This window comes from Mandrillus leucophaeus, unplaced genomic scaffold (assembly GCF_000951045.1).
Source record: "Mandrillus leucophaeus isolate KB7577 unplaced genomic scaffold, Mleu.le_1.0 Scaffold206, whole genome shotgun sequence".
Classification (NCBI taxonomy): domain Eukaryota; kingdom Metazoa; phylum Chordata; class Mammalia; order Primates; family Cercopithecidae; genus Mandrillus; species Mandrillus leucophaeus.
The window spans coordinates 1,101,790-1,115,415 of record NW_012102099.1 but is presented as its reverse complement, the minus strand read 5'-3'; the positions used below and the strand labels follow the sequence as shown (position 1 = coordinate 1,115,415).

Sequence of the window (13,626 nt, the reverse complement as noted above, 5' to 3'; positions counted from 1 at the left end):
AAAAAAAAAAAAAAAAAAGCGTAGTTAGGCCAGGCACAGCTGCTCATGCCTGTAATCTCAGCACTTTGGTAGGCCAAGGCGGGTGGGTCACCTGAGGTCAGGAGTTCAAGACCATCCTGGCCAACATGGCAAAACTTCATCTCTACTAAAAATACAAAAATTAGCCGGGCATGGTGGCAGGTGCCTATAGTTCCAGCTACTTGGGAGGCTGAGGCAGGAGAATTGCTTGAACCCGAGAGGCGGAGGTTGCAGTGAGCAGAGATCACACCACTGCACTCCAGCCTGGACAACAGAGTGAGACTCCATCGCAAAAAAAATAATTAGGGTCTTCCTGTATAGCCTGTCTTTTTCCACTTACCAGGGCAGTTGCCAGTATTTAACCCTGTTCCCTGCCCCCCATAGAAAAATGCCTGTGCTATGCTGAAGGACGGGACTGCAGGCTCGCACTTCATGGCCTCTCCGCAGTGTGTGGGCTACAGCCGCAGCACAGCGGCCCCCCTCACGATGACTATGTGCCTGCCTGACCTGAAGGAGATCCAGAGGGCTGTGAAGCTCTGGGTGAAGTCACTGGATGCCCAGTCGGTCTATGTTGCTACTGATTCCGAGAGTTATGTGCCTGAGCTCCAACAGTTCTTCAAAGGGAAGGTATGTGCGGGCCAGGTGGGAGTGCAGCAGGAAGGGAATGAAAGGAGGAGTCAGGGTGGTCCCACTGCCCGCTGCATGCTTCATGGCCTCCCCTACAAGCCTTTTGCCTGGATCTACCATTCCTCTCCAGTTCCTACCTTCCTTCAAACCCCAGCTCAGAGGCCTCCTCCACAGTCTTTCCAGGTTTTCGTCCGCTCCTGGAGCTCGCGTGTCCCCGCTGGGACCTTCTCAGCCCTGTATCATTTCTTCTCTTGGGCACTTTCTGGACTGTATGAGACTGGTGTCGAACCATGTCTTATTTCCTCCCAGGAGCTGTGGGCTCCTTGAAGGCAGGATCCAAGGCTGACTTACTGTTACATTCGTTGGTGTCTAGCCTGGTGCTTCAACCTCTTTGGGACTGAAACCCTGCTTTACCATCACCAGTGTCTAGGACAGTGCCTGACACTTAGTAGGCAGCCAGTTTGTTGAATGAGGATGTAGAGAATGGGCTCTGGGGAGAGATCCAGTATAGTGGAGGAGTTAATAACAAGAGACTCTGGAGTCAGAGAACTTGAATTTACCCACTGTGCAGCCTTGAAAAAGTTATTTGACCTCTCTGTGCTTCTGTTTCCTCATCTATAAAATGGGATTGAACAATACCTATCTCACAGGGCAGTTGTGAAGGTCAGATGTAAAGAAATTGAAACAGTTCCTGCTACAGAGTAAGTGCTCAATAAAGTTAACTATCATCAATAGTAGAAATTGGTGGCTGATGAAGGAAGCAAAGGATCTTTGTGCTTATAAACCCTTGAAGAAGCCATGAATAGTGAGTATTCAGTACATGAGTAAATACTAGAATGTTATTGGTCAGTGCTTACTGTATCAGTGAAGAGTAATACTCAGGTAATGAGTGAGTACGTATTGATAAAATGACTGAATTAGTATTAAGCATTCCATAGGACTTTGTAGGATGAGTGAAAACCGTAAATGCTGTGCAGGCCTTAAGAGGCAGACACTGGGTGCCATTGGCTTTATATCAAGGGCCTCCCCTTCTCTCTCACCCCAAATACACAGGAAGCTCCAGTGCAGAGAGGAAGTGCTAAGTCAGCACATTCTAATCTCCTCCGCACCCACTGAACAGAAAATCAGAGCTGGGGCTGGGCACAGTGGCTCGTGCCTGTAATCCCAGGCCAAGGCAGGAGAATTGCTTGAGGCCAGGAGTTCGAGACTAGCCCGGCCTAACATAACAAGACCCCATCTCTATTAAATAAATAAATACAGAAGAAAGATATAATTAAGAGAAAATCAGAGCTGAGAGACCTCAGGGGTCGTCTAACCCAAACCCTCTTTTATAGCTGAGGAAACCAATGTCCCAAGAAAGGATAGAGTTTACCCAAGCAGTCCCAGAGCTAATTATAATGGGCATGACACAGAGTGGGTAAGTTTCAGAATGTGAGTGGAATTGTTTGGGGGATTTTGGCCATGATTAAACTGGTATTATTTCTTTGCTACAATCCAGATAGCAGGATGATGATTCTTGTTACATCAGAAATCTCTGTGGAACAGCAAAGCACTTTCAGCCCCAACTCTGCCCACATTCCCCTCACCTACCTACAACCCCCAACTACCTCTGTACTAAGCTGAAGCATTTGGAGAGTCCCAGGGAGTTTTTTTGTGAGTTTTTGGAGTCTGTATCTGTTGCACCTTGAATCTCTTGCCATTTTCTATTTCCTGTCCCTGTGCCAGTCTTCTCGTCCCTCCCCACCCCTCAACTCCCTTCTCCATGGGTTCAGAGGCCACCCTTATCCTGAACTAAGCCTTGCTCCTCCATTAAGCTGGTCCAGTGCTGAGTAGGGGTACCAATAAATAAAATGTGGTCCCGCCCTCCAGGGCTCACATTCTAGACCCAGGAAAAGAGACTGCAGGGAGCTAATAACGTGTGTCACAAGGTAGGTTCAGGAGCTTGCTAGAGAGATGGGCAGGTCCATTCATTCACCTGTCCACTCACCAGATTTTTCCTGGGGCAGGCTCTGTGCTGCACCTGGCCAGCAGTGGAGAGCAAACCGACACAGCTCTAGCCCCAGTCAGGGGCAGGAGATGATGCTAATCAGAGAATCACTAAGGAGTGGAAACTATAAGCAGAGATGTGTGCTCCAAAGTAGAGCAGCAGGGTTCTGCAAGAGTGAAGAGCAGAGGACTCTGGCCTAGGCTGGAGGGCCAGGGAGCGCTTCCCCAAGGAGGCACCACTGAAGCCGAGATGCGAAGGAGAGCTAGGAGCTAACCAGGTAAAGGGAGGTGCACCCTGAACGGCACAACATGCGCAAAGGTCCTGAGGAGGGCAGGAACCTGGGTAGGGGCTGGAGCTCAAGGAATGATGGGGGTGGGATAAGAAGAGGCCCAACGAGGGCCTTGTAGGCCATGTTCACAATATGTCACCCATATCTGAAGGGCAGTAGGGCATCATTACTTGGAAGGTGGGAAGGACAGGTGCAAGGTTATCTCAAAAAGTTTCTTCTGGCTGCTCTGTGGTGAGCAGACCAGGAGAGGCAGTGAGGGGACCAGGAAGAGGCTGTTGCAGTCCATCAGGCAAGAGATTGTGATGATCGGGCCCAAGGAGTGGCGGTCCCTCAAGAGAGGGGTTCACCTTTGGGGAATATCTCGGGGGTAGATTGGACAGACCTTGGGCTTGGATTTGGGGTAGATGGGAGACAGAGGCATCCAGCCCAGGACTGGAAGGTGTGGGGCTCTCTGTTCCCCTATGGTTTGGTGGGGAAGACCATCAGGCCAGGGCTTTAGGAAAAACAGAACTTGAGCTTAGCCTTAAGAGTCTCGTCAGGCCAGGCGCAGTGGCTCATGCCTATAATCCCAGCTATTTGGGAAGCTGAGGCAGGAGGGTCACTTGAATCTTGGAGTTCAATACCATTCTGAGCAACATAGCAAGACCCTCTCCTCTTTAAAAATTGTTTTAAATTAACCACATCCGTGGTGGTGCACACCTGTAGTGCCAGCTACTTGGGAGGCTGAGGTGGGAGGTTGCTTGAGCCTGGGAGGTTAAGACCTGCCTGGGCAGTATAGCAAAAACCTATCTTAAAAAATAAATAAAATAAAAAAGTCTGGTCGGTATTTTAACGGGTGAAGAAACAGCATTCCAGGCAGAGGGAACAGCACAAGTGAAGGCATGAAGGCGTGAATGGTCTGTTTGGAGCTGAGGCTCCTGGAGCGGGGAACGGTGGGGTGGGCCTAAGCAACAGCTGGGTAATGCTTCCCTCAGTCACTGAACCACCTCTTCCTCCTCTCTGCCCCTCCTTTTGTGTCTATAACTGCAGCCCAGGGAAGAAGGTTGGGGGTATGGATGGCAGGCCTTGGCCTGCAGCCACCCCAGCTTATATGCTCTGCCCTTCCTCCTGCAGGTGAAGGTGGTGAGCCTGAAGCCTGAGGTGGCCCAGGTGGACCTGTACATCCTCGGCCAAGCCGACCACTTTATTGGCAACTGTGTCTCCTCCTTCACTGCCTTTGTGAAGCGGGAGCGGGACCTCCAGGGGAGGCCGTCTTCTTTCTTCGGCATGGACAGGCCCCCTCAGCTGCGGGACGAGTTCTGATTCTGGCCTGAGCACCAGGCCCTCTGATCCTGGAGGGACCAGAATCTGAGCTGTTCCTTCCAGCCAGGCCTGGCAGCCAGAGGTGCTCCGGGATTGCAAACTCCTCTTCTCACCTGGCAAAGATGGAGAAGAGTGCCAGGGACCCCTGGAGGAGGGAGACGTTCCATATCCCAGGGCATAGGACTTCCAAGTTCCTAGGAGCAGGAGCATCTCCCATTGCACGTACTTCCTGCTCTTCTGGGAATTTCTCACAGCGGCAAAGCAGTCCAGCCTCCATCTTTCGGTCCATTCTGCTCTGAGCAGCCTGGGATTCTGAACTCTTCAGAGAGATTTTTTATAGAGAGATTTCTATAATTTTGATACAAGGTCATGACTACCCTAGAACTCTCTGTAGTTTTTGAAAATCAGTGAATTCTATTAACGTAGGTACCTAAAGTGACCTTAACTGAATGTGGATGAGGCTGGGGCTGGTGTGAGTCTTTTGGCAGCTTTTCAAGGTGTCCCCCAGTGTGGCCCTCAAGAGCCATCCCTACTGCCTGGCCAGATCCATTGTTGTCCCCCACTTCCTAGGCCATTTCTGGAGCTTGGGGGATGAACACTGTCCTGTGTTGTAAACACTATGCAAATGGAAGTTATTGGTCGTAGTGCTGTGCAGCGCTCTGTGGGCAACCAAGTGCCACTCACATAGCATGTTCCTGGCAAGGAGCACATACCATCAAGTCAGACTATCATGGTATTGTTCTCACAGTCTTTTGGTGATTGGTGGCCACTGCAAACTTGGCACCATCAAATCTCTCCTGATCTCTTGCCCCAGTGGGGCCTGGTTGGTAGAATGTTGGCATTAGGTTGATATCCAAAGCCTGTTCTCCCAGCCTCCTCCTGCAGCTGAAGCCTTCAGGCCATATTCTCACAAGGGAACATTTGCCAAGGTTCTGACCACATAGAAGATGCCCAGCGCCCAGAAGCCATCGGAATTATCAGTGGAGAAGCACCTTTTGACCCTTCCCTTCCGATGTAATCTCTGCCAACACCATGAGGCTTAAGGTGCTCTAAGTCATGAGTGTTTTGGTCTCTCAGATGCTGCAGTTTTAATAATCCATGACTCCTGAGAGCCCATGGTTTAGAACCTTGTGGTTCTAAAATTCCATGTCTGACCCCTGTAGATCTTTTCCCCACCATGTCACCTCCATTGGCTTTTGATCCTGGAAAGGTGGCAGAGCCTCCACTGAGCCAGGCCAAGAGCTCCTTGCTGGGCCTTCTCCCTTGATTACCTGTGGGAGGAAACATTTTGTTGTCAGGGGCAGCCTGGGTCAGAGCTCAGAGGTCACAGGGTATCGAAGATCTCAAACACCAAAGTCAACATTTGCTGCATAGAGCTGCCAGCCAACTCTAAGCAGGAGAAACTACAGAAAGGGCCTTGCTATTTTTCCCTTTTGGGAAAACAATGAAGTATTTTAAGTCCTGGGTGGACTGAGAGACGGTTTGCCTGTCCAGACTTGCTCTCAAGCCTATCCAGAGAAAAAGCTGCAGATGAGGGAGACTGTACACTCTCTGCCACCGCTAGGTTGTAAGCCCGTGGCTGGCTGGCTGATTTCATTTTGGAATTCATTTGCCATCCACAGCCTTACACTAGGCAAACACTTTAGAGTCTGGGACTCCGGTGGGGCCATCCAATGTTTCTTTCCCCCAAGACAGGGCCTTGGTCTGTCTCCCAGGCTGGAGTGCAGTGGCATGATCATGGCTCACTACAGCCTTGACCTCCCAGGCTCAAGCGATCCTCCCGCCTCAGCCTCTCTGGTAGCTGAGACTGCACACCTGGCTCCAAATCACCGTGATTCACATCAGCAGTAATAATCACTTGTGTTCTGAAAGAAAGAGCACCAGAAGTTCTAGCAAAATTCAGTTGTGTTCTGTGAGCTAGCACTTTTTCCTCTGACCCAATTTTCTTACCTATAAAATGTTCAAAGTCCCAGATCAACTAAAGCATGTATATAAGAGCACGTTGTAAACTTGAAAGAGACAAAGGCACAAATGTGGCTGTTGATTAATTTGACTGCCTCTCATTGCTTGTCACCTCCATACCAGGCACTGTGCTTGCTAAGTGCTTTATGGGCATTCTCTTATTTATTCCCCAGCCCTGGGAAATAGGAGCTGTCATTATCCTTCTCTTTCTGCACAAGGAAAAATTAATGCCCTGAGAATTCTCATAATTTTCCCAAGGCTGCCCAGCTTGTGGTGTTAAGCCAGAATTTGACCTCCCAGAGCCAGTTCCATTAGCCGCCATGCTCTGCTTCCTCTAATTCACAGAATGCACTTTCCACACTGTGTGCCATGGAGGCCTCCTATGGAAAAATGATCAGCCACCTTACCTTCTGTTGGGTACCTGCTGTGAGTCTGCCTATGCCAAAAGGATTAAGGAGGGGAGGTTACCCAAGAAAAAAAAGCCCACATGTAGCTTACAGCCCCCATTGGATAGTTACTCAGTACAACAGTCATTCAGCAGGTGTTTGTTGATCACCTACTATGTGTCAGGCTCTATGCTAGGTACTGGGAATGTGGGAGAGAATCAAGCATAAAGTCTTTGTTCTCAAGGAAGTTGCATTCTAAGAAAGTAGCAGATGTAATAAATGTACTGTGGGAGGTGTTGATAAGTGCTATAAATAAATATAAAGAGTTTGGGAGGAAAAAGAGGGAGTGGATCTATTTTAGATAAGGAGCCCAGGTAAGACCTCTCTGAAGAACTGCCATGAAGGAGGGAGGGAGCACATTCCCGGCAGAGAAAACAGCACATGCAAAGGCCCTGAGACTGGAGTGTGTGCCTGAAGAGCAGCCAGGAGGCCAGCATGGCTGGAGAGGCAGGCTTAGGCAGGGAACCGAGCAGCAGATCAGAGCAGGCGAGCTGACATTCTGCAGCCTGGACAGCCATGGCAGGCAGCTTTTAGTTGGAGAGATACGGGAAGCCTCCTAGGGTTCTAAGTAGAAGAGGGGCATGAGCTGATTCACATTCTGAAGGACCTCTCTAGCTGACCAGTGCCGAGGAGGTTGGAGAGAGAAAAAGTGAAAGCAGAGAGACCAGTGCAGGGCTGTTACAGTGTTGCAGGTGAGAGACTGGGGTGCTGGGCACCCCTAGACTAGGACTCCAGTGCCCTCCTCTCCCAAGAGACAAAGGCCATTGCATTGAAGGAAGTGGGAAATGATTAGATTCTGAACATATATAAGTGTTTTTCAGTCTTTTTCAAAGATACAAATATTTACATAGTTTTAATTATGCAATATATACAGATTAATGTCCTATTGTTTTACTTAATAGTGTATCATGTTTTCCCTGTTGGTATGTAGCCTGGATAAATGCTCTTGATTATACAAAAATCTGCCAAGGAGTGTTCCATAGTTTATTGTTTTCCTATTATGAGAATTTAGGCCAAGTACGGTGGCTCATGCCTGTAATCCCAGCACTTTGGGAGGCCGAGATGGATAGATCACTTGAGGTCAGGAGTTCAAGAGCAGCCTGGCCAACATGGTGAACTATCTCTACTAAAAATACAAATAATAATAATAATAATAGTAGCCAGGCGTGGTGGCATATGCCTGTATTCCCAGCTGCTTGGGAGGCTGAGGCAGGAGAATGGCTTGAACCTGGGAAGTGGAGGTTGCATTGAGCCAAGATGGTGCCACTGCACTCCAGCCTGGGCGACAGAGTGAGACTCCATCTCAAAAAAAACAAAGGAGACTTAATGTGTCCCTAGTTTTTCACTATGTTATTTGAAAAAATATTTTTATTTGTAAGAGTTTTTCTTTATTTAAAATGTTCATTAGTAAAGTTGTTGGACAGAAAGCAAAAAAAAAAAAAAAAAAAAAAGTTGACTAAGATAAATTCCCAGAAGTGAATTTGTTGGATCAAACACCTAAAACATTTTGTTATGGAAGAATTCAAATATAAATTTAAAATTGTGAGTAATAAAATGAACTCACAGTTTCAACAATGACCCACATTTTACTAGTCTAGTTTAATTTACTCTCCTACACCCAAGTCTGTTTGCTAGAGTCTTAAGGAAACCCTAAACGTGTTTTGAAAGAAGAGCCAACAGGATTTGCTGACATGCTGAATGTGGACTGGTAGGGAAAGAGGAGTCCAGGGTGCTCCAAGATTGAGGGCCCAGGCACCAGGGAGTTGTCCCTGACTTGCAGAACGACCTTGAAGCAAATCCCTTCACCTCCGCATTCCTCACCTCAGCATTACAGGTGCTAATGGTCTAGGCGTGCTTCTCAAAGGGTGGACTTCAGAGGTTCCTTCCAGGGCTGGTTGATAAGGCAGATTCCCAGGAACCACCCTGAACCTGAGAATCAGAATATCTTGGGGGTAATGCCCAGGAATCTGCCTTTTCACAAGCACCTGCAAGTGATTTGGATGCCCAGTGGCCCAAGACCTGAAATTGTGGTCGTCAGACCAGCAGCATCAGCATCGCCTGCGGGAACTTGTTAGAAATGCAGAATCCCAGGCCGCCGCCCAGAACCACTGAGTCAGGATCTCTGGGGACGCAGCCCAGGAAGCTCTTAAGCTCTCCTGGGGCTAAAACTTGAGCAACACTGATCTGAAGGAAGTAGGGATCTCACTGTGTGGTCAGCCAGCCAATGGTAATGGAAGACCTCTGCAGCCCCTCCCTGGTGAGCCTCACGGGTTCCACCAGGTGTGGTCAACAAGGTGGCTTTGGGAACTGCCTGCTGCCCGGTTTGTATTGACCTCCATCTCCTACTGTATATTAGTAGGGGCTTTACAACCAGATGATCAAATCTCTCTCATTGTTTTAGGGTCAGACCAAATTTATATATAAGAAAAGGAAGGGAAGCCTGGGAGCAGTGGCTCACTCCTGTCATCCCAGCATTTTGGGAGGCTGAGGCAGGCCAATCGCTTGAGCCCAGGAGTTCGAAACCAGCCTCAGTAACATAGGGAAACCCTGCCTTTACAAAGAATAGCCAGGCATGTGGTGTGCACCTGTAGTCCCAGCTACTCAGGAGGCTGAGGTGGGAGGACCACTTGAGCCCAGGAGGAGGTCGAGGCAAAGTGAGCCGTGATGGCACCACTGCACACCAGCCTGGACATTGGAGTGGGACCCTGTCTCAGAGAGAGGAAAAAAAGGAAATTCAGTTTTTCAAAATTAAGGGAATTCCATTTTTCAAAATCTGTATCTGATTGGATGGAGAAATGGAGACGCTGGTGTTCAGTGGAACCAAAGCTGGAAACACTGTCCTGAAACATCATAGATCTCCACAAATCTGGAAGGGAGGGTAGAGAGAAGAAACAAAGAAGAAAGAGGAGAAAGGACAGAGGGAGGAAGAAAGAGTTGAGTTCTCATTTCCATTTTCTGTTCAAAGAAGCTCAGCAAATAATCTATTAATAGTAACAACAACAACAACAATAATAAGCCTTCACTGGCCTGAAAATAAAGATCCTTCCTCTCCTCAGTTCTCCTTCTGTCCTTAGTGGAGTTGACAGAAGAAAACCCATAGCCCGGAGGCAAATCCTACACTCTGGATTCTGTTGTCAAAATGAATTCACATTCTTGCTTGAAACCTGGTTTATTTCAGGGTTGAGACCTTTCCCTTGAAATAACATTATTTAAGGGCAAGCAGGTTTGGTTTGTTTTTACATCTAATCCTTTATTGATCATCAGCCCAGGATGCCAAGCATAACCAGGTAAACCCTTCTCTGAAAAATCCACCTTTCTAAAAAAAATTGGCAACACATTGATCCATTTGACATTCATCTCCTCCAGTGTGGGGGATGTCTTCCCCTCTCTGACACTGCACAAGCTGGTTTAGGGGGTCCTGGGCAGGCACTGGCAGAAAGCAAAAATTATCTTTTCAGTTTTTCTCAATCCTGCTAACAATGCCCAAAGAGAAAGTCTCAGTTCAGTGCTGTCGTGTCATTAATTCCTCTCTACTGCTTGCTAATAATCTGTCCTTGTAACAGAGTAGACCTCAGAGTCAGACAATCTTAGTTTGCTGGAATTTAGTAACACTATTACTAAGTAAATTATTTATTTATTTATTTTTTATTTATTTATTGAGACAGGGTCTCACTCTGTTGCCCAGGATGGAGTACAGTGGCTCAATCTTGGCTCACTGCAGCCTCAACCTCCTAGGCTCAAGACATTCTTTCACCTCAGCCTCCTAAGCAGCTGGGATCACAGGCATGCGCCACCACACCAGCTAATTTTTGTATTTTTAGTAGAGCTGGGGTTTTGCCGTGTTGCCCAGGCTGGTCTCGAACTCCTGGCCTCAAGGGATCCTCCTGCCTCAGCCTCCCAAAGTGTTGGGATTACAGTGAGCCCCTGCACCCAGCCATTTTATTCATTTTTTGATCTTTTGTACTTGTGTATTTCTGTTTTAAAATGTGATTTAAAGTTTCCTTTTAAGAAACTTAGTTTACAAAAAGTGAGTTGGTTCAGAGAAAAAGTATTAAGTAAATGGTGTGGCTTGAATTATGACGATAAAGTTTGGGAGATCCTTACTCAGCCAACCCCTGAAGATAGCTCAAAACAATATCCAAGGGGCTTTTGTGAGAGAAACTCTCCTCACTCTTCACACCTCCACACTATTGTCTAAGCTTTCCCTCTGCTTAAAACATATCGTAAATGTTTCAAGATTCTAGGAAATTCTTTTCTGAGCTCCCGTAGAACCTTGAAATTGTAATAAGTAACATGGGCTGGGTGCAGTGGTCCACGCCTGTAATCCCAGCAGTTTGGGAGGCTGAGGCAGGTGGATCGCTTGAGCCCATGATTTCGAGACCACCCTGAGCAACGAAGTGAGATCCCCCCCATCTCTACCAAAAGTCAAAAGATTAGCCAGGCATGGCGGCAAGTACCTATGATTCTAGCTACTCAGGAGGCAGAGGTGGGAGGATCACTTGAGCCCAAGAGGTTGCAGTGAGTCATGTTTGTGCCACTGTACTCCAGCCTGGGACAGAGGAAGACCCTGTCTCAAATAATAAGTAACATGTATTAAATGACTAACATGTATCATTTACCATGTGCTACATACAGTGTTCTAAGCACTTTACATCAATTAACTCACCTCATTAGAGAATAGCCCTAAGAGGTTGCTTCTCTTATTATCTTCATGTTACAGATAAGAGCACTGAGAACCAGTGAGGTTGAAGCACCCAGCTTGAGGTTGTAGAGCCTGTGAGTGGGAGAGCTGGGACTTGGGCCCTGGAAGCATGGCACACGAGTCAGTGCCCCAAAGCCACGCGTTGTGCTGCCTCTCATGTCATGTCACCCATCAGACCAAATTATTTGCCAACTTGTTTCCCCAGCTGGACCAGAAGTGTCCCGCAGGAATAGGGACCATGCTGGACGCATTTTCCAACATCAGCACCTAGCCCAGTGCTTGGTTTATAAAAGTGTCCTTTATGGCCGGGCGTGGTGGCCCAGGCCTGTAATCCCAGCACTTTGGGAGGCCAAGCTGGGCAGATCACCTGAGATCAGGAGTTCAAGACCAGACTGATCCAACATGGTGAAACCCCATCTCTACTAAAAATACAAAAATTAGCTGGGTGTGGTGGCGGGCATCTGTAATCCCAGCTACTCGGGAGGCTGAGGCAGGAGAATCACTTGATCAACCAGGAGGCGGAGGTTGCAGTGAGCTGAGATTGTGCCACTGCCCTCCAGAAAAAAAAAAAAAAAAAAAAAAAGGCGTCCTTTATACATGGGTTGAATGGGCCAGGCGCAGTGGCTCACACCTGTAATCCCAGCACTTTGGGTGGTCGAGGCAGGCGGATCACCTGAGGTCAAGAAATCAAGAACAGCCTGAGCAATGTGGCAAAATTCCATCAATACAAAATAAAAATAAAAAATTTAGCCAGGTGTGGTTCTGTGTGCCTGTGGTCGCAGCTACTTAGGAGGCTGAGGTGGGAGGATCACTTGAGCCCAGGAGGCAGATGCTGTAATGAATTGTGATGGTGCTACTGCACTCCAGCCTGGGCAACAGAGCAAGACTACATCAAAAAATATATATATATATGCACACACACACACGGATATATATAAATAATATTGCCACAGTACCTGATGCATAGTGATGGTTGATAATAAAAATGCGTTATTATTTAGCGAAATTGCATAACCTTTCTGAAATTCAGATTCTTCAGCTAGGAACCAGCAGTTGGCATGAAGCTGTCAGAGAGAGTCCAAAGTTCATGAAAATGCTTTGCCAGTCTTAGGAGGGCCTCAAATATGAAGGATTAAGCATTACTGGGGCTCTGGCAACCCTGCTAGGCATTGCCTGCTGTAAGTTTCCTTTACATCTCCCTCTGGCTTTTAAATGTTGTGTTTGCTCACAGTGAGACCATCTTCTCCCAGCTATTGCCAGTAAGCAAACAGGAACTCTGAGCACTTTGCCTGCTGGGGAGATGAGCTGGCAGGAGAAACCCCCTCCCACCTCCAAGGGATTAGGCTTCTGAGGAGTAGGGCTTGGAGGGAGTTAAGGACCCAGGCCAACGATGTAGGGGCAGAGGATGGGAAGAGGCAGAGAACTGCTTCTTTGCAGCAGGCCCTGGCCTTCTGTAAACTCTTGCCTCCTCTGCAACTGTAAAATGAGGACTTTGGAACTGGGTCACCCTTTGGAAAGGGCATTAGGTTTGTAGTGTAAGCGTGTGGGTGCAAGGCCTAGCTTTAAAATTAATCCAGTGTGTAATTATGAGACTCAGTGTTCTACATCTGTAAAATGAGAATACAAATTAAGACATTGAACCATTATGAATTAAGTCTTCCTCCCATGGTACTGGCATTCTGGTGGGGAAGAAACAGAAAAGAAATAACGAAAAATTAGCTGGGGCCAGGCGCAGTGGCTCATGCCTATGATCCCAGCACTTTGGGAGGCCAATGTGGAAGGATGGTTTGAGCCTAAGAGTTGAGACCAGCCTGGCAATGTGACAAAACCCTGTCTCTACCAAAAGAATAAAAAAAAAAGAACAAACGAAAATTAGCCAGGCATAATGGCACGTGCCTGTAGTCCTGTAAAACCAAAGGTGAGGCCAAGTGCAGTGAATCATGCCTGTAATCCCAGCATGTTAGGAGGCTGAGGTGAGAGGATCACTTGAGCCCAGGAGGTGGAGGTTGTAGTAAGCCATGATAGCACCATTGTACTCCAGCCTGGGCGACAGAGCAAGACCCTGTCTCAAAAAACAAAACAAAACAAAAACTCACCCACACTCTCATCATCCAATAATTAACGAATTTTGTTTTGGTTTTTTGTTTTGTTTTGTTTTGTTTTTTAAGACAGTCTCACTCCATCACCCAGGCTGGAGTGCAGTGGCACGATCTCAGCTCACTGCAACCTCCGCCTCTCAGGTTCAAGTGATTCTCATGCCTCAGCCTCCCAAGTAGCTGGAATTAGAGTCATG

General features: G+C 47.7%; 1 protein-coding gene across 1 annotated transcript in view; it reads left to right on the top strand.

Annotated features, from left to right (window-relative positions):
• The window catches only part of POFUT1 (protein O-fucosyltransferase 1), a 31,897-nt gene extending 23,682 nt beyond the window's left edge, over positions 1–8,215 (top strand). Inside the window, exons 6-7 of the mRNA XM_011979778.1 lie at positions 403–645; positions 4,035–8,215. Coding sequence (XP_011835168.1) covers positions 403–645; positions 4,035–4,223 — 432 coding nt within the window. The 3' untranslated portion in view covers positions 4,224–8,215. The remainder of the gene's footprint in view (positions 1–402; positions 646–4,034) is intronic.
• Positions 8,216–13,626: the final 5,411 nt, after the last annotated feature.